Raw genomic sequence first — 20,089 nt, 5'->3', positions numbered from 1 at the left:
TATATATTTCCTACGATGTTATGCAATAAACTACTGTCAAATCTCCAGTATCCAAGACCCTATGAGACCTAACAGTGAGTTTCAACTTCCTGTGACACCTAACAATGAGAAGCAACGGAGAATTATGTCTAAACAGGCAATGGTGGATCAGATTCAATTGGTTTTTAAATTCTACCCACTTGCTTCATGTGACTCAGTTGTTTGTCCTTAATTACAATGATGAGTCATCTTGAAGTAAAATTGATGAGCTAAAATCATGGTCTATAAAGGATGACTGAGTGCCATCTATTCCATTATCCAAACAAAAAACTGATGATTTACAACTTTTTTCACATCATTTTTGCTTTTCTGGCACCCATGATTGCATCTTCTTGAAGAATACTACAACTCTATTTCTACCATGTTTAGTCGAGTCCATTTGTAGTCAGATAGTTAACTCTAAGCTCTACATAAAAGAGTCCTCAAATAAATTAATTGCCGATCCATGGGTTCATGTTTCCATGGTACAACAAATACAGTTTTCACATAAATTTGTTAGCAGGTCCTGCCGCAACGCGCGGGGAATCATCTAGTTAACCAAATTAACGAAACGCCTAGGGCTATTGGGGGATGGGGTGTCAGTGTCTCCCTCCCCCACTAAGTTTTTTAAAACTATGCAAGTTTTCTGTGCTATTTTTGTTACTTTTCTTAAGGGTCTGACTGTACAACATATTCAAAATTACAAAGTTGTACATGGTTCTACGCGCACCCACGTGAATAGTAAATTTAAAAAATATACTAAGAAAATCGAAAAAAAAACTATAAGTTTGCGGCAACAAACTTGGTCGACCATTCTACTCACGTGTAAATTTTCACTAAGTATTGACACCCGTGGTATTCTTAGTGAAGAAAATACAATTGGGACCTTACTATTCATTAAATTGTGTTTCTTAATATAGCTTTGATTTTTGTCATTTTTGCCCAGAATAATAAAGATGTAAATTCTTTGTGAAACTTCATATGCAGGGATATCGGTTGACTAAGTATGTTACAAAAAATGTCCCAATCTTTTTTATTTTTTCTAGTATTTTTTTTAAATTTACTATTCATAAAGGGTGTGCGTGGAACCATGTTCACCAAATCCATGTCCCATCTTATTTGTCTTTTTCCATGACTAAAGCGCGACCATCTTTCTTTGAAAGTGACCCTAGTGCACTAGGTATGAATTGAACTCGGGACCTCATACAAAGGAACGAGAGCTCCTATCACTCCAACTAATACATGCTGCTAACATACAGAGCACAGCGTCCAGACTAGTAGACATGTTTGATTTTTTTTGGAAACCTTTTTTAAGGAATGTGACTTTTTTTGAAATGTTGAGTATTTTTAAAAACTCAAATGATTTTAAAATTTCAAAAACTATTTTTAAAATGTGAATAAACTATATAATTCCGATTTTTGAACAAAATTTGGTATTCCAAACAATTTCTTCTCGAACAAAATTTGAAAACATGGACAATTTTTGAAAATCCCCGAACTGGTTTTAGAGTGTGGACACTTTTAAAAATTCCAAACTTGAAAAAAAGAATAAATTTATACTATTTTTATTTCAATAAAAAATTTGTTTGCACCATTTAAAAAATGTTTATGCATTTCAAAAGAATGATTTGTGATGTTTCAAAAATGTATTATAGAATGGGAAAAAATCATAATATTCAGAGAAATGTTCGTGACAGCTTCTTAAAAGAAACTTCACGCATTTGAGAAAATATGACATTTTCTAGAAATATTTTTTGCATTGTAAATAAAATGTTCGCATAATTTTTTTTAAACGTTTCATACCATTCAGAAAAGTGAACAGTAGGTGTCTGAAAAATGTTTACCATGTATTCTAAAAAATGCGTGGGCCTGTATTTGAAAAAAAAATTCATCATGTATTTTTTTAGATGTTCAATGTGTGTTAAAAAATGTTCCCCGTGTATACAGAAAAACATAGAGTGTGTATTACAAAAATGGACATGTATTTGCAAAAAACAAATACAACTATATAGGGCTACTAGGTTGGGGACGAGTTGCGTGCCGAGAGTGGACATGCAACTATGTCGAGCATGAGTTGCATGTTTAGCTTGGACATGCAACTGGGTCAGGTGAGTTTACATGTTGGGGTTGGACATGGAACTAGGGGTCGGGGCAAATTGCGTGTTGAAAAACAAAGCACAAGCCTAGTTGTGAGTCAAAGGGTGGGTTTGCAGCTGGGAGAACTACGAGGTGAGTTGCGAGTTGAGGATGAACTTACAACTGGGACAGCTACAAACTATGAGGCCAGTTGCGAGTCAAGGGTCCACTTTGCAACTGGGATGAAACAAACTACGGTCCCAGTTGCGAGTCAAGGGTATACTTGCAACTAGGATGAAAAACAAAAACACATGCCTAATTGCGAGTTGAGGGTGGGCTTGCAACTGGGAGAACTATTAGCCCAATTGTGAGTCGAAGGTGGACTTGCAACCGAGACAACTACGAAACTATGTGCCCAGTTCCGAGTCAAGGGTTGACTTGCAACTAGGATGAAACAAACTACAGTTCCAGTTGCGAGTCAATGGTGGACTTGTAACTGGGATGAAAGACAAAACACAAGCCCAGTTGCGAGTCAACGGTGGGCTCGCAACTGGGATAAAACAAACTACCGGCCTGGTTGCGAGTCAGGGGTCGACTTGTAACTGAGACAACTATATGAAACAATGACATGAGTTGTGAGTTGAGGATGGACTTGCAACTGAGATGAAAAACAAAACACATCCCAGTTGCGAGTCGAGTGTGGACTTGCAACTGGGACAACAACAAACTATGGGCCTAGTTGCAATTCGACGGTGGACTTGCAACTAGGAAAACAACTAACTATGATTCCATTAGCCAGTTGAGGATGGACTTGCAATTAAGACAACTATGAAACAATGAGCCTAGTTGTGAGTAAAGGGTCGACTGGCAACTGGGATGAAACAAACTATGAGCCCAGTTGCAAGTCATGGGTGGACCCACAACCAGGATGAAAAACTAAACATTGGCCGAGTTGCGAGTCAAGGGTGAAGTTGAAAGTGGGATGAAACAAACTATGGGCCTTGTTGCGGGTCGAGAGTGTACTTGCAACTAGGACAACTACACAAAAGTACGATACGAGTTGCGAGTCGAGGGCGGACTTGCAACTGGGACAACTACAAAAAACTATGATACGAGTTGTGTGTCATGAGGGTGGACTGGCAACCGAGAGAACTATGAAACTACGAGTCTAGTTGCGAGTCAAGTATTGACTTGCAACTGGGATGAAACAAACTATAAGGGTGGACTTGGAACTAGGATGAAAAACAATTAAAACACAATCTCCAGTTGTGAGCCGAGGATGGACTTGCAACTCCGACAACTACGAGCCCAATTAGGAATGGATGATGAACTTGCAACAAGGGTAACTGCGGACTATGAGCCCAGTCACGAGTCAAGAGTCGACTTGCAACTAGGATAAAACAAACTACGGGATTAGTTGCGAGTCAAGGGTGGATCTGCAACTGGAATAAAAGCAAAACACATGCCGAGTTGCGAGTCAAGGGTGGGTTTGCAACTGGGATAAAACAAACTACAGGCCCAGTTGCGATTCAAGGGTGTACTTGAACTGGGACAACTACAAACTACAAGCCCAACTGCGAGTTGAGCATGGACTTGTGATCTGGATGAAAAGCAAATTGCATGCCTATTTGCGAGTCAAGAATGAGTTTGCAACTAGAATGAAAATAATCATGGGCCTAAATGCGAGTCAAGGGTGAATTTGTAACTCGAACAACTACACAAAACTAAGAGGAAATAGAAAAATAAATAACAAAATAAAAAACTAAACAGTAGCTAAGCGGAAGAAAGAGAGTAAGAGCAATGAGTCATGTTACTCTATACAAAAATTGAACCCGCACCAACAACATAAAGTGAGAAAAGTTGCTGCCCACACAAAGTGAAAATTGACACAATTCTGACAACAAATGCGAGACGCGAAACGCCCCCAGCGTGGTACGTCACATAGCCGGCCAACAATGGAAGAAAATCGTGAAACGGGTCGACAACATGACGCGGATCAAAACGCGGCATAAAAATTTCAGCAACAAAAGATTGTACATTTGAAACTTTAGATAAGTCATTGCTAAATCTCGTCCCGATGTGTCACAATCTATGTGAAACAGAGGAACATATACTCACACTTACGCAAACATGAAAGACAATGAGAAAAACGGCCACCGGTGCGACAAAAAAACTGGCTCTACAACGCAAACACCAACACGACCCAAGGTACTTGGACCTGGGACAACTACAAACTACGAGCCCAATTGCGAGTTGAGCGTGGACTTTTTATCGGGAAACACAAATTGCATGCCTAGTTGCGATTCAAGGATGGATTTGCAACTCGAATGAAACAATTTATGGGCCTAAATGCGAGTCAAGGGTGGATTTGTAACTCGGACAACTACACAAAACTAAAAAGAAAAGAAGAAATAGAAAAATAAAAAAGCAAAAATAAAAAACTGAATAGTAGCTCAACGGAAGAAAGAGAGTGAGAGCAAAGTGTCATGTTACTCTATACCAAAATTGAACCCGCACCCACAACATAGAGTGAGAAAAAGTTGTTGCCCGCACAAAGTGAAAATTGACACAACCCCGACAACAAATGCGAGCCGCAAAACGCCCCTAGTGTGTGCGACGTCACATAGCCGGCCAACAACAGACGGAAATTGCGAAATGGGTCGACAACGTGACGCGGATCAAAATGCTGCCCGAAAATTTCAGCAGCAAAAGATTGTACATTTGAAAATTTAGATAAGACGTTGCTAAATCTCGTCCCGATGTGGCACAACCTATGTGAAACACAGGATCATATACTCACACGTACGCAAACATGGAAGATAAGAGAAAAATGGCCACCAGTGCGACACGAAAAACCGGCTCCACAACGCAAACACCAGCACGACCCAAGGTACATGCATGTGAACAAAACAATTTTGCACGATACATACATGTTTGATCCAAAAGAAAAAAAGAAATTAACGATATTTGAAATAAAAGTGAAAACAAAAACAAACAAAAAATACGTGTGACTTGTCCATTTTTTCATTCTTCACCTCTTGCAGTAAGATAACAAATAAGGAAAAAATGCAACTTAATGTGATGCAGGGTGTGTTTGCACGAGCTACAACCCATGAATGCAGCTACACATACGTGCAAAATCGACCACAACCCCCAAAACGATGTGCAAAAAAAAGGCTCAATAAAACCCTATGGATCGATACGTGAAACAAACTAGTGCAAGCGCAGTCTGCGGAAGAACACCCCTAAAAAAGAGAGAAAGAAAAAAACGCACTGTGCTGAGAAAAAAGAATGAATCTTAAAGGCCTTTCATCCTATGGTGATAGAGTTAGATGTGTGGTAACTATTTTATATCTAGATGTGAAATAGTAAATCTATTTTATTAATGTTGTTCCTTTTTTTATATAGCTACTAATCCCTGCTGAGACAATTTATATGGATCAGAGGAATAGTAGTTAACTTTTGTATATAGTTTTCTTATATTTTTCCTTTATTAACATAATATTTAGTACCCATCATTAAAATCTTGGGGCCAACTTTCATGAAGTCCAAATGAATTGTGTCATTCTTATTGAAGATTTATCGATTAGTTGGAAAAACAATCATTGTATTACACATAAACATTATAGTGTTACTCTATTTCTTTAGTTTATATCCCCCCTTTCTGAAATACTTGAAATGATAAGTTTGTCCTAACTCAAACGTCTTTAAGTTTGGTCAAATTTATTGAAAAATATATCAATATCTACAACACCAAATTGGTTTCACTAGATTCATCGTAAAACATATTTTTCATGTTATATAAATTTAATTGTGTAGATGTTAGTAAGAGCCTGTTCAGAAGCTCTCCCAACTCTCAACTCCGCTCCGCGCGAGGAGCTGGGTTCGAGCCGCTCCGCACGATTGTGCTGGCGCTCCCTCCGCTCCGGGAGTTGCAGTTGGGAAGTGGAGGGGATCCGAACATGGCGTAAGTTTTTCTCTATATGTGGTCAAACTTTAAAAAGTTTTTTTTCTTTTTTGCGAGGGAAACTTAAACAAACATTTATATCTATACCTACTATTAAAGGGAGTAGGTATTCTTGGTTTGGTTTCGCTTTGTTTCGTCCTGTTTAGGTGATTTTTTTTGTTTCATCCCGCCTTGAAGATTTTTATTATCCGAGGTGGTACTATTTTTTGAGGCTGCGCAAGCTGCCAAGCTCGCTCGCGTTTTTGTTTCTGGGTTGAACGATCGCTTGGCTGGGCCAGTGTATGCCATCGAAGCCCATCCAGGCAAAAATCAAATACGGGCGTACATCAATTTATGGGCTGCGAGTGGGCTCCAGAAAATTAAGTAAAAAATGAGTGGGCTTCGTAATATCAAGTAAAATATAGTTTACATCTATACCTACTATTAAAGGGAGTAGGTATTCTTGGTTTGGTTTCGCTTTGTTTCGTCCTGTTTAGGTGATTTTTTTTTGTTTCGTCCCGCCTTGAAGATTTTTATTATCCGAGGTGGTACTATTTTTTGAGGCTGCGCAAGCTGCCAAGCTCGCTCGCGTTTTTGTTTCTGGGTTGAACGATCGCTTGGCTGGGCCAGTGTATGCGATCGAAGCCCATCCAGGCAAAAAACAAATACGGGCGTACATCAATTTATGGGCTGCGAGTAACCAACACCTCTCATATCAAAAGAACCCGCGGTAACCAACTCAGCTGACTTCTATTTGTGATTAATCCCACTTCGAGGATTTATATTGAATCGCCCCGATGTACGTTCCCTAATTGCTTGCAAGAGACTAAAAGGAATTGACCCTGAGATTGTGTGGCTGCCATGCAAAAAAGAGAAATATTTGGGGGCATTAATTACCGGCGAGGAGTCCCCTTGATTAAAGCTATTTTTTAAATAATATATTTTTTTAATTAATTTTCATAAATATTACGCTGGATAAAAAAATTTCAAAAATAATACACCATCGGCCCGCTGCAGGCCGACTGGGCCTAGTCGGCCCACAGCAGGCTGAAGCCCCTGTCGGCCCACTGTGGGCTGATTGGGTCCTGTCGGCCAGCTGTAGGCCGACTGGAGCTAATTGGCTCGCTGTGGGCTAATTGTTTTTGCAAAAAAATAGGCATAAAAATATGTTTAAAAAATGTTAATTATGTAATTAAAAAATGTTAAACGTGTATAAAAAAATGTTCCTGATGTATAAAAAAAATGTAAAATATATATGCAAAAAGTTGACATAAAAAATATGTTCTAAAAAATATGTTTGAACATTCTATATTTTTTGGACCAATTTTTACAAAAAAATGTTAATCATGTATTTTTTTACAAACATATTTTTTGGTGTCAACTTTTTTTCATACACATTCTATATTTTTTATATAAATAAGGAACATTTTTTATACACACATTTAACAATTTTTAAATACATGCTTAACACTTTTTAAAACATATTTTTATGTCAACTTTTTTGCATATATATTGTACATTTTTTGTATACATCAGGAACATTTTTTTATACATGGTTAACATTTTTTAATTACATAATTAACATCTTTTAAACATATTTTTTTATGCCTACTTTTTTTGCAAAAACAATTAGCCCACAGCGAGCTAATTAGCTCTAGTCGGCCCACTGTGGGCCGACAGGACCCAATCAGCCCACAGTGGGCCGACAGGGGCCAGTCGGCCAGCTGTAGGCTGACTGGAGTCCAATCGGCCTGCTGTGGGCCGACTAGGCCCAGTCGGCCTGCAGCGGGCCGACGGTGTATTATTTTTGAAAAAAATTTACCCAGCGTAATATTTATGAAAATTAAAAAAAATGTATTATTTAAAAAAATAGCTTGATTAAAGGGAGGGATCATGATGGGGCTGGATTTGTGTGTCCTTTAAAGGATGCGGGATTTGTGGGGCTGCTAATGCACCCATAATTAACGGTTAACAGTTGCACAATTAAGAAAGGATTGCTGCAAGCCGACCCCTGTTATTAGGAAGAAAAGGAAGGAATTTAAAAGAAGAAATATGAAGTATGAATTTTTCGGACAGTGTGAATGTCAAGTTAACAATTATTGATTTGTAGCCAATGGGAACCAACGTTTTGCATGTTTTTTAAGACTTCATTAAAATTCAAGAAAATATTTGTTAAATGGTGCGTCAAATTGTGTTCAAACCGTTGTCCTTGAGCCCATCGACTCTAAAGGACCAATAACTAACTAGGCCATAATCATTTTGTGACTTTTTAATGGATTACATCCAATATTATGCGTACTCATTTGATCTAAGGTTAATTTTGAATAACTTAAATATTCTTTTTTTTTTGTCACGAATGAACCGATGAGCCGGCGATACAACCGGTGAGTCGCTCGTTTGCTTTTTAAACTATGATTACATGGCCATGGCGGAAGAGCACGCCATAGTTCGCTGCCGGAAACATACCCAAGTTCATGCTAGAGATGAAGAAGGAGGACGTTGTTGACAGTGAAGTGTATGCAGTTTGTGTTGACTCAAGTAATTGATGTCCTCCTGACTTAACTTAATTTGCATTAATAATTATTATTGTGTGCGCTAAGAAGGAAATGCATCGGCTGATTTGTTAAGACATTTGTGTTGAAGCGTGTGAAGATGTATGTGACGCGCAAGGAACTACAAGTCGGTGTAGGGAGAGGTTTGTGAAATCAGCATGGTAGAGTGTGATGACCAAGCTCGCCGCCTTGGGATTGATGACGTTTGTTGTAATAGGTGGGCAAGTGACCAGCGTCATGATGGCATGGGAGAAATGGCAACGAAGATGACTCGTTAGGTCTGTGTGTGAGTTTGTTTCCCCCGTTGCAACGCATGGGCATTTGTGCTAGTAAAACTTACGTATTTTGGAATAGCACATGAAGGTGCCAAGGACGCCTTTTAGGGATCACATCACTTGGGTTAATTAATTCAGCACGAGGAATATCCCCACAGCGACATCTGCAGATCTGCCTCGTTCCTGTCGTGCTACACTTTGTTAGAATACATATACTCACGGGTCAACATACTCACATCGCCAATATCGTGGGCGCGACACGGCTACTACTACTTGGACTTGCTAGTAGCAGCTGGCTGCATCGAATCATCAGGTCTCGTTGTCGCCGCGTCCCATGTTCATCTTGTTACGAAATTACAGTACCATGTCATCCCGTACGTGCGTTACGTGCGTGCATGCTCACCCGTCTCGCCGGAATGTAGGAGTAGTTTACAGAAAAATGACGAGACGAACCAACGAAGACGACGAACAAGGGAGACGTTGGGGCCTATGTCAGAGAGTTCACACGCGCGCGCCAGGCCAGGCTGTGCCCCGGCCTCGGAACCTAAGCCGCGGCCACTCCGCATGCGCCCGGCACGCACCGCCCGGCCGCGCGGCACGCCTATTCTTAGCTCTCCCCGCCACCTCCGTCGTCGCGTCGTCCCTCCTCCTCTTCCCCACCACCTCCTTCCTCCCGCCTTTCTTTAGCCGCCGGCGCGCGCGCACGCCTCCCATTAATTATTCCTCCGACACCCGCGCGCGCCGCGCTCGCCATGGCCGGCGACGGCGCCGGCGCGGCCGGGCTGCTCCTCCTGGCCCTGGCCGCCCTCGTCGCGGCGGCGGCGGCGGCGTCCGAGGGCGACGTGCTGCTGGCGCTCCGGGCGACCCTGCGCGGGCCATCCGGCGACCGCCCCCCGGCGCCGCTCGACCAGTGGGTCTCCTCCGCCAGCACCGGCCCGTGCCAGGACCCGGTCTGGTATGCGGTGCGGTGCTCCTCCAACAAGGTGCTCGGCCTCCGCCTCGAGTACCTCGGCCTCCAGGGCAACGCCCCCGACATGGCCCCGCTCGCGGCCCTCACGTCCCTCCGCGTGCTCAGCTTCGCCAACAACAACCTCACCGGCCCGTTCCCGCCCGGGCTCACCGAGCTCCCGGCGCTCAAGATGCTCTACCTCTCCCGGAACCGCCTCAGCGGAGAAATCCCCAGCGACACCTTCGGGGAGATGATGGGGCTCAGGAAGCTCTTCCTCGCCGACAACGCCTTCACGGGCGAAATCCCGGGCTCCATCACCTCGCCCAAGCTGCTCGTGGTGCAGCTCGCCAGGAACCGCTTCCAGGGCAACATCCCGGACTTCGACCAGAAGGACCTCCAGCTCTTCGACGTCTCCCACAACCGACTCTCCGGCCCCATCCCGCAAGGCCTCCGCCGGTTCAAGGCCGCCTCGTTCGAAGGTGAGTAATTCGTTCCTTCATTCATTGCACGACGACGTGCATGCACGCACGTTTACGTTTTCTACTATAGTCTCATTAATTTGTTATACTTAGCTTGCTGCATGTGGCTTTCGTTCGATCGTGCTGGTGTTAATATAGGACTATATTAATCCTCTCTGTCTCTCTCGTTGCTGGCATGGAATTGTTTTGTGTGAATCTTAATTCTTTTTTTTCTGAGCAAATCTCACTGTTTGTGAACGTAAATGTACACTTCATTCGAGTGCAGTTAATTGTAGCTAGAGGTAGCGTTAAAATCAGTTAGTAATAGGATGGTTTGGGTGTAACGGAGCCAAACTTAATTTTCATTCTCGCATTTGTCGCGCACAGTTCAGCAAGTTATTATTAATTCCAGGGAACTAAAGATTGATGAAGTAGAGAGCCGATAGTAGCTTTCGCTACAAGATCAGGTGAAGAAAAAAACAAAGTGATACCCCTCGAAATTAATATAAAATTAACGTGGATATGCCTTGCTTAGCCGGCCAAGCAAACAGCGCCTGGGAGAAGGGACACAAGTACTCTACTAAAAAAATCAATATACTATTTTTGTGAATAGATTCAATATACTACTAATGTATAAAATTTTATTAGTAAATATGTTAAGAAAATATAAGAGCAAATATAATAGGGTGATGTAACTGGGCTAGAATTTAAATTATATATTTTGCTGAGGTGGATGAGAGGGAATATGAAAGAAAAAAGAGGCAGGTTATAGATGAACAACGAGTTGCAACACATGCTCCTAAAAACTCTACGAGAGTGTAAGGTGGATCATAGTAGTATATATTCATAACTAACGATTATATATGTCAATTATAAGATTGACTATAGATGACTTGGCAATAATATATAACCAGCAGCCGGCTATACTATTAACAATGCTCTAAAGGTGAATTGGCAGGAGCACCATCAGTGGTCACATACTTCAACACTGATGTGTCTAGGATGTGCCTTACGGAGAAGAAATCACGGGGCTCATATTGTAGCTCTGGAACGCTAATCTTTCCTAAACCAAGAACAAGAAGTAAGAGCATCCTCAGTCGGGCATCCCAAACCGGCTTCAAACATTCGACGAACGGCCCGATTATTAACCGATCACGAAACTGATTCAACTGGGCGCCCCAAAAGGGCCTCAAACGTCCGGGCTGACCGGCACCCATCATATCCAGTCCAAATAGGGGGTGGATCTGGGCGCATAATTAAACCATAGCAAATCCACATACTCTTGCAACACTTAATCACGTTCTTATGAGTCCAAATATTTCTCTCGTTTCTTTTAATAAGCGAAAGTAAAACGGTTACGTCAATAAAAGCACCTCCAAGGGTACCACACAAAATAAAAACTACTCTCCCACAGTTATTCTGCCAAGTGTCCGCCCCCTGCAATTTCCCAACCCTCAACCTTACATTTTACTATAATCAAAATGAAAGAAGGCGTAGGTGAGATGTTAAGGAAGAGTCCAGCATTTCACCCATGCCAAAACTCCACATAACCTGGCATGAGAGGGGGGGCGCCTTCCACTGGTGATCCAAGTTTGTGGCTCCGTTTATCCACCACTCCTTTACCAAGGTTACCTATTGGCACGACAAGGTGTGTAAAATTTAAGGTGAAGCCACATCAGGACAGACCTCCACATTTTCCTAGTTAGGCATCCGAGCATAAGGTGATCTATGGTTTCTGAGTAAGGTGGGCAAACCCCGCAAAAGACAAAATTTGAGCATCTCATCACTGATGGTCAACTATCCACTTGGTTTAGATCATGAGCCAGGTAAGATTTTGACATTTTAGATAGATCCATGTGCTCCACGTTGTCGGTCTTGTGGCCGTGGTGGTCAGCAGGCCATGAAAAAAATCCTAGCTGGCCATGAGTTTTCAACTAGTCGTGGTCTAGAGAGACGTATTAGTTTGGCAACGATGATTCTTCAAAATACGTAGTGATATAAAACTTTAGTATTCCGATGACTCGGCAATGAATACTTCACTTTCTAGTAACAACATATTTTCTCGGTTGGGTTTAGGAAAACGAGGTCAAGACATCTTTCTCAAATACTACAAAAAAGCAACATGGTATTGGGATACTACGGTTTATAAAACTATGATATTTGTCGATGCCAAACACATCGAAGTTATAAAAACAGACAATACTCTTCAGATACTCCAAAAACTAGAAGATAGCCCATACGATTGCAGCGGAAATGCATGCTAAGATTTGTAGGCGGATTACATAGATAAAGCGTGAGGATTAACTATGATGAGATGGCATGTTGATGATGGGCAAACATGCATTATTAATGTGGATGAATTGCATGGGTAAAAAATGATTGTTACGCGAAATGCACGCGGTTAAAGACAAATTGTTACAATGTCACAAATTATAGAGTTGTGGCCTCTCGGCACCATGGACAGTGTTGTGACCAAACTACTCTATACGTGTGGACATTAGTGCAACATTGGCATTAGGACAAACCTAAGAAACACACCAAATTGCTTATGTGTAGATTTGATCTTGCCACGATGTATGCATCCTCTCAAGTCTCATCCTAATTTGCCCGTGGAATCCTCAGGCAACACGGATCTCTGCGGCGCGCCGCTCGACGTTGCGTGCCCTCCATCGGCGCTTCTCGGCGCCTCACCAGATTCCGACTCATCAGGCAGCCTGAGGGTCCTCATGATCATCGCCATCGCGGTGGTGGCGTTCGGCGGCCTCCTCGCCATCATCGGCATAATCACGGCGCTCCTCTCCCGCAACAAGGACAAGGACGAGCCGGCGGACGCCACCGAGACACCCGGCGGTGGAGGCGGCATTGCCGCGGCCAAGATGCAGTCCACCGCCGACAAGTCCATCAAGATCGTACAGGTGACCGGCAGGCATTTCGTGGCCGGGTTAGAACATAAAACCCTTGAACTGAATCAGCACTGAAACTGACATGATCGTGCGCGCGTGTGCAGGCTGACTCGGAGCAGCACGGCGTGGTGGCGCCGGTGCCGTCCAAGCGCGGCGGGCGGCGCGACGGGCTGGTGTTCCTCCAGGAGGGCCGGGAGCGGTTCGAGCTGGAGGACCTGCTCCGGGCGTCGGCGGAGGTGCTCGGCAGCGGCAACTTCGGCGCGTCGTACAAGGCGACCCTGGTGGACGGGAAGCCCATGGTGGTGAAGCGGTTCAAGGAGATGAACGGCGCCGGGCGGGCGGACTTCAACGAGCACATGCGACGCCTCGGCCGTCTCGTCCACCCCAACCTCCTCCCCGTCGTCGCCTACCTCTACAAGAAGGACGAGAAGCTGTTCGTCACGGAGCACATGGTCAACGGCGGCCTGGCTCAAATCCTCCATGGCGGTAATGATAACTGATCATACATATTTCATGTGCGTCCTGGAGTGCCGATCGATGTGAGACGTGATGGACGTCTGATGAGTGCATGCAATGCAATGCAGGAGCGACGTCGAGCCTGCCGCGGCTGGACTGGCCGGCGCGGCTGAAGATCATCAAGGGGGTGGCGCGCGGGCTGGCGTACCTGTACGAGGAGCTGCCGATGCTCACCGTGCCGCACGGGCACCTCAAGTCCTCCAACGTGCTCCTGAACGCCGAGCTGGAGCCCATCCTGAGCGACTACGCGCTGGTGCCCGTGGTGACGCCGAGCCACGCGTCGCAGGTGATGGTGGCTTACAAGGCGCCGGAGTGCGCGGCGGCGGGGCGGGCGAGCAGGAAGAGCGACGTGTGGACGCTGGGCATCCTGGTGCTGGAGCTGCTGACGGGCCGGTTCCCGACCAACTACCTCCGGAAGGGGCGGGAGGGCACGACGGACCTGGCCGGCTGGGTGCACTCGGTGGTGCGGGAGGAGTGGACGGGCGAGGTGTTCGACAAGGACATGCGCGACACCCGCAGCGCCGAGGGCGAGATGGTGAAGCTGCTCAAGGTCGGCCTCGGCTGCTGCGACACCGACATCGCCGCGCGCTGGGACATCAAGGAGGCGCTGGCGCGCATCGAGGAGGTCCGCGAGCGCGACCCCGCCGACGACAGCAGCACCGCCTCGTCCTACCTCAGCGACGGCGCCGGCGCCGGCGCCGCGAGCGACCACCCGCACTCCCTCTCGACGTAACCTATAGCAACATATGAAATTCTTGCATTGGGTGGATGGCTGGCTGCTCCGTGCGTGCATCCATGCCAGGGGTATGTAAACTTGTGACGGCTTGGGTGCGTGCGTGTATGAATCGTTAGAGTTTGTTGAGGAAAATGGAGGGGTTGATTGTGGGATCTCGTCGTCGTCAGTCAGTCGTAGGGGGGGACTGGTCGTGTCAGAATAAGGCCGTTTCATTTGTGTTAATTTTCCTTCGTATGATATTGATAAATTGTTGCAGGGGTGGCATGCGAAGTTGCAAACGTCGTTGTTGTCACAATAAAGGAGTGTGAGTCAAGATGGCAATGGGGCCGAAATCCATCGGTTTTGCTCGACCAAACTTATCCTCACGAAAAATCGCAAACATGTCCCCGTCCTTGTCATGGGGCTAATTTTTTGCCCGTCCCCTAAATCCATCTGTTTTTCTGAACCCACGGGAAACCCATCCTCACGAGCAGACAATGAAAATAACAGCATTTGAATGAAAAGCAGGAGCATATTACAGCAGCAAAAACCTAGTATATTTCAGCTGCAGCAACATAAGATAAATAGTATCTGGGGGTTGGTTTGTACTCAAGGGGCTCGACACTAGGGGGCTTGATCACTCAGCCGATGTGGCTTCGAGCCTCTTGAGTCAAGATTATTGTTGGGTTTCGCGTTAAACTGTAGTTTGACGGGTATTGTCGGGTTTCTGGTCTGGGTAATACTGAAACGGGTTTAAACCCGTGAAACATGTCGGATTTTATAATTTACCCACCAACAGCCCGCGTGGATAGAAAGACGTCATCCCCTCCCCTAATAGGGTAAAAACCCGCGGGGATGCGGGTTTCGGGGCCCCATTGTCGAGGGAGCATTGCGTTTATCAAAAAAAAAATGAGCCCTGCGTAGGAATATATACTTTTTAGGGTAGAGTAGGAATATGACAGGCCTGATGAGCAGTTTGGTGTCAACCTGGCCCAAACTAGCTTCACAGTTTTTTACTCTTTTTTTTAAGTGGAGAAGTTTTCAAACTTTGACCAAATCTAACACAAGTATTTTTGTCACACGTGGTGACAGTTTGCTAGTGCTGGTAGTTTCTAGACAAATTTGTTTTTCTGAATTTATCATGAAAATGGATCGGGCAAGTGGGTGTTTGAGAAATCCCGCGTATCATTAAACAAATAAAAGAAACAAACTAGAGGGAAGCTAGTAAGAGCATGTACACGAGGTGTTTTGCTTTAGCCAAACAATGATTCTAGATAACTTTCTCTCAGCGATGTCGCGTCTTACTAAGTTGGAAGAGAGATGATAAAATGAAACTCCTTTTTCTAGTAAATTCAATCATCACGGAATATTAAGTATGTGAAACTATTAATTGCTAAATATAACACTAACGAATAACCTATTGTACACTATAAAAAAAGAAACAACATATTGCAGATATTGCACTATGGAGAATCCGACAATCAAACATATGAGCGACGTCAAGCAAATCTTGCACAATGTAAAAGCTAGCATTAATCTTGGATGCATATACAAAAAAGGAAAAGAAGAATTGATCTTTTACAGCTATTCAGATAGTGACATGTCATGGGAACGTACATAATCGAGAGCACATCAGGCATGATATTCTTCCTTGTTTGAATCATATCCGTTAGAATTATCAGAAGCAAAATGTAGTTGATTCATATAAACTAGACATGACACCCTGCGCGCTGTGGGAAATGGATGCGGTTATTTCTATGAGAACTGGCAGTATGAAACTTTAGCATTTTGGATTAGCAATATGAGAATCGAAACTAAAGTACATATAATTTCTTATATCTGATTATTATATAGTTTTAAAATATTATTGAATATGAGTAGCACAAATGGTGCATGTTAAGGTGGGATTTTTTTCATGCATGGTGGCATGGTGAGTTGGCATAGTTGCATGTTGAAAGAATTAAATTTAGTGAGGCATCATGTTCGTATGATTAGTTGGCATGGTTGCATGTTAAGATAATTGAGTAGTGGGGACCAACTGTTTAGGTAGCACGTGTGTTGCAACGAGGCATAAATACTATAGCATAAGATCAATAGTGCCAAATACAACGCATGTGCTTCACTATGGAGCAAATGCCAGTTGCCATGAATCACGAATGATCGGGTCGAGTAACTGAATCACGGGACTATTAAGTTCAGTTCAACCTTCGCACCTAAAATGAGTGTTGCTACAGAAAAAAGGCGAGGAAGGCTTGCAAGTGAAAAGGCGAGGAATGTATTCCTAGTGAGAGCATTTGATTCTTTTTTGTAGTATGCGTTCATTATTCATAGTCATAGGCCTGAAACGACCTCTTCATCAGTCACCATGAATCTGCATCTTAATTAATTACATATGGGCTAAATATGATAGTAGTTCCATATGAACTAATATGTTGTGAAGAAAGAAAACATGTCAAAATTTAACAACGGGGCAATTTTCTCCCATTTTAGTATTATGTGACAAGAAACATATGAGATTGATACTTGAATGAAAAACTAGGAATAAGCTACGCCAAGAGTACTTAGCTGCAAGATTGATTTTGGAGTTTTTCAATTGGGCAATCCATCAATCCATCATATACCTCCCACCTTATTGGAGCACTTGCCTTGATTACATTCCTGAATTAGCACAAGAACAACAGATGCAACATGCATCTTTGCCAATCATGCATTCATACCATAGTGTACTGCCACCTAAGTAAAGTTTTGCTGATGGGTTTTGTGCTAAACGGATGAACAAACAAAAAAAGATGAGAATCCCGTGATCACATGACTTGACAGAAAAATAGACGACTGTGAAGATGTACCTGAATAATCAAATGATCGGACGGGGTGCTCCCTGATTCGTTCGTCCAGTCGCAAGCCGGCGTTGTATAGGAGCCACAGTCATATCCAGCCACGAGATGGCAATGCCTATACCCACAAACGATACAACAACATTGGGATTATTGCCTACGACAGCGGCATTTAGCGATCTGGCATCAACGCCCGTCAGATGGGGGCATCCTGGTATGAGGAGTCGGTGCCAACAAACTTTCGGCGAGGTGCCTATGCCAAGATTACTTTTGTGTGTGGCCTACATGAAGCACATCAAGTGCTAGAATCAACAACCGGATGACCAAGTCCTCGATACTAATACATGTATACGATGTGATCATCCATGGTCCTTTATACCATTGTTGGAAGCAGCCGCTAATGCCATCAATCAGCAAGGTTGATCTGAGTGCTCACGTGCTTGATTGGAAAGAGGAGAGTACGTGAGTACTTCTGCATATGAGTTGAGGCCAGACAACCTCTCGGCGGGCATGCTATCATCTGTGTCGAGGCATGGCTGTTGCTCACTATTTAGCCTGATGGAATTGTTCCTCTCATCCTCTCGGGTATGATCCCTCTGCGTCTTCTCGTTCGTTGGTCGCGAGACGAAAGTACATGCTCCGTTGAGCGGATCGAGGCCACAGGCCGCAAGAGATTGGATTGATACCATGAGAAAATCGGGGGGGGGGGGGGGGGGGGGGGGGGGGGCTGCAAGTAGAAGGAACGATTATATAACATAAGGTTGGTTCTCCTTCCTATCCAATCATTACGATTATATAATGTAAGGTGTGTTCGGTCGGGACTTTTATTAGTGCGTGCAGGTAACAGACGGCTACATGCGGAGTTATTAAAAAAATACACAACGACGAAAGAGAACCAAAAATCTCAGCCTTCAATTTTTATGGTTAACACAAAATCAACGAATACGAAAGGGTGACGAAAGGAGAAGTAAATATTCCTCCTTTTATTAATAGGTAAAGATATAGATATAGATATAGATAGGTAAAAAGGGAAAACAGAAGAAAAAAAGAAAAGAAAAACAAAACCACTGAAAATCGGACAAAACAGTGAAAACCCGGAAGCAAAAAACCACAGAAGAAAAAAACCCGCAAGAAACAGCAGCTAACAAACATCACGCGAATTACGTACATGGGCCGGCCCAACTGTAGGCTCGCTTCAGCGAAGCCATGCCTATGTGCCCGGGCGCCCTATCTTGCCTTCAGCGAATCCAGCTTCCGGCTCGATGAAGGGCGAGTGAGATGGGCTGGCCCACGCGCGCGGGAGGGCACAGCCTCTTTTTCTTTGCTTTGCGTTTTCTGTTTTCTGTTTTTGCTTTATTTTTTACTTTTGTTTATACTTTAAAATACTCACCAAAAAACATTTGAAAAATGTTGAACAAGCATTCGAAAAATGTTGAGCGAGTATTTGAAAACTGTTGAACGAGTATTTGAAAAATGTTGAGGGATTATTTGAAAAATATAGAATATTTATTTGAAAAATGTTGAACAAGCATTCGGACAATGTTGAACATGAATAGAAAATTTGTTGATCATGTATAAAAAATGATGAATTTTTTATCAAGTATATAAAATGTTAACAAACAATTAAAAAATGTTAAACAAGTATATGAAAAATGTTAATCAATCATTTCAGAAATGTTAAATGTGCATAGAAAAATGTTGACCATGTATTAAAAAATGATAAAAGAAATTGATCATGTATATAAAAATGTTAAACAAGCATATGAAAAAATGTTGAGCAGGTGTTTGAATTTTTTTAATCAAGAGTATGGAAAATGTTAAATGTGTATAAAAAATGGTGACCATTTACTCAAGAAATATTGATCTTTTTATTTGAAAAATATTAATCAATCATTTAAAAATGTGTATAAGAAAACCCATTTTTCAAAAACCAGTAAAACTTGTATTTGAAAACAGTGAAAAAATGAAAAAAAACAAAAAACAAAAAAAAAACAGTGAAAAACCGGACCGTGTCGCCTCAAGTATGACGCGCCATAGATTTCATCAATATGTCCGACACGAGCACAATGGTTAGCTCGCGCTCCTCCCGTTCCCCTCCCTGCCTTGAATCCGAATTTCCTCCAAACATTTAGCGAAATTTTTCAAGATTCGCTGGCTCTTCGAGCCTTCCGACCAAAAAAGGCAGGGAACACAGATCCTCCGCTCCCTCCACTCCTCTCCTGCCAAAACTCAAATCTTTTCATCCCCTCCCTCTCCTTCCCCCCACCTCCGGTACAAATACCCATGGAAGATCTTCCCAGTCCCATCAAGCTCCAAACCAGACACCTCGCCGCCTAGGCATAGCTCATCGCTGTGCCAGGATTCCGAGAGCAACGGCTCTTCTCTTCTCCAAGATGGTAGTTAACCACGCCGACAAGGAGAATCTGCTGCCTTCGACCGCCGCCATCGCCCATACACATGGCGTTGTTCTCAGGAGCTGCAAGCTGAAGCGGCTCGGGAGGGCGCAGTGGCGGGTGCCGCTCAGGGACATCACCAACCTCTTCGTTGTCGAGTCTGTGGTTGCCGAGTGGCGGCAGGCCCTGATCCAGCAGCCGCGACACGAGGGGTCAGCGGCGGCGGAGCTGGCCGTGAAGAACGGCCCTGCCGGTGGTGTGGCACTGAAACCTGGCAGATACTTGCTCCGGAAGGAGTACTTCTCATCTCGTTGTCCAATGGTTTATTGGACAAGATTTGGTTGGATTGATTAAAGTAGGAAATGAGCGGCTGAAAGAAAAAAAGAAATTCTAGTAAAAAATATGCCAAATTGGATTCATATTGATTGAACGTTTGTCATTCTGAATCGGAATC

The 20,089-nt window shown here is 43.6% G+C and overlaps 1 protein-coding gene across 1 annotated transcript; it reads left to right on the top strand.

Moving 5' to 3' along the window:
- The first annotated feature begins 9,683 nt into the window (after positions 1-9,683).
- On the top strand, positions 9,684-14,676 carry LOC123168343 (pollen receptor-like kinase 4). Its single transcript, XM_044586213.1, has 4 exons — positions 9,684-10,295; positions 12,897-13,189; positions 13,282-13,663; positions 13,762-14,676. Exons 1-4 carry the CDS (start codon positions 9,902-9,904, stop codon positions 14,424-14,426), a joined length of 1,734 nt encoding a protein of 577 aa, XP_044442148.1. The 5' UTR covers positions 9,684-9,901; the 3' UTR covers positions 14,427-14,676.
- Positions 14,677-20,089: the final 5,413 nt, after the last annotated feature.

This window comes from Triticum aestivum, chromosome 7D, assembly GCF_018294505.1.
Source record: "Triticum aestivum cultivar Chinese Spring chromosome 7D, IWGSC CS RefSeq v2.1, whole genome shotgun sequence".
Taxonomy (NCBI): domain Eukaryota; kingdom Viridiplantae; phylum Streptophyta; class Magnoliopsida; order Poales; family Poaceae; genus Triticum; species Triticum aestivum.
Note: the sequence above shows the minus strand (reverse complement) of the source record. Positions and strands in the feature narration are given on the sequence as shown.

Bases quoted from the DNA above. Each gene is read 5' to 3' on its own strand.
- LOC123168343 (XM_044586213.1), top strand. From the start codon at position 9,902: ATGGCCCCGCTCGCGGCCCTCACGTCCCTCCGCGTGCTCAGCTTCGCC. The intron at 10,296-12,896 runs GTGAGTAATTCG...TGGAATCCTCAG, and splicing joins CAAGGCCGCCTCGTTCGAAG to GCAACACGGATCTCTGCGGC. The intron at 13,664-13,761 runs GTAATGATAACT...AATGCAATGCAG, and splicing joins GGCTCAAATCCTCCATGGCG to GAGCGACGTCGAGCCTGCCG.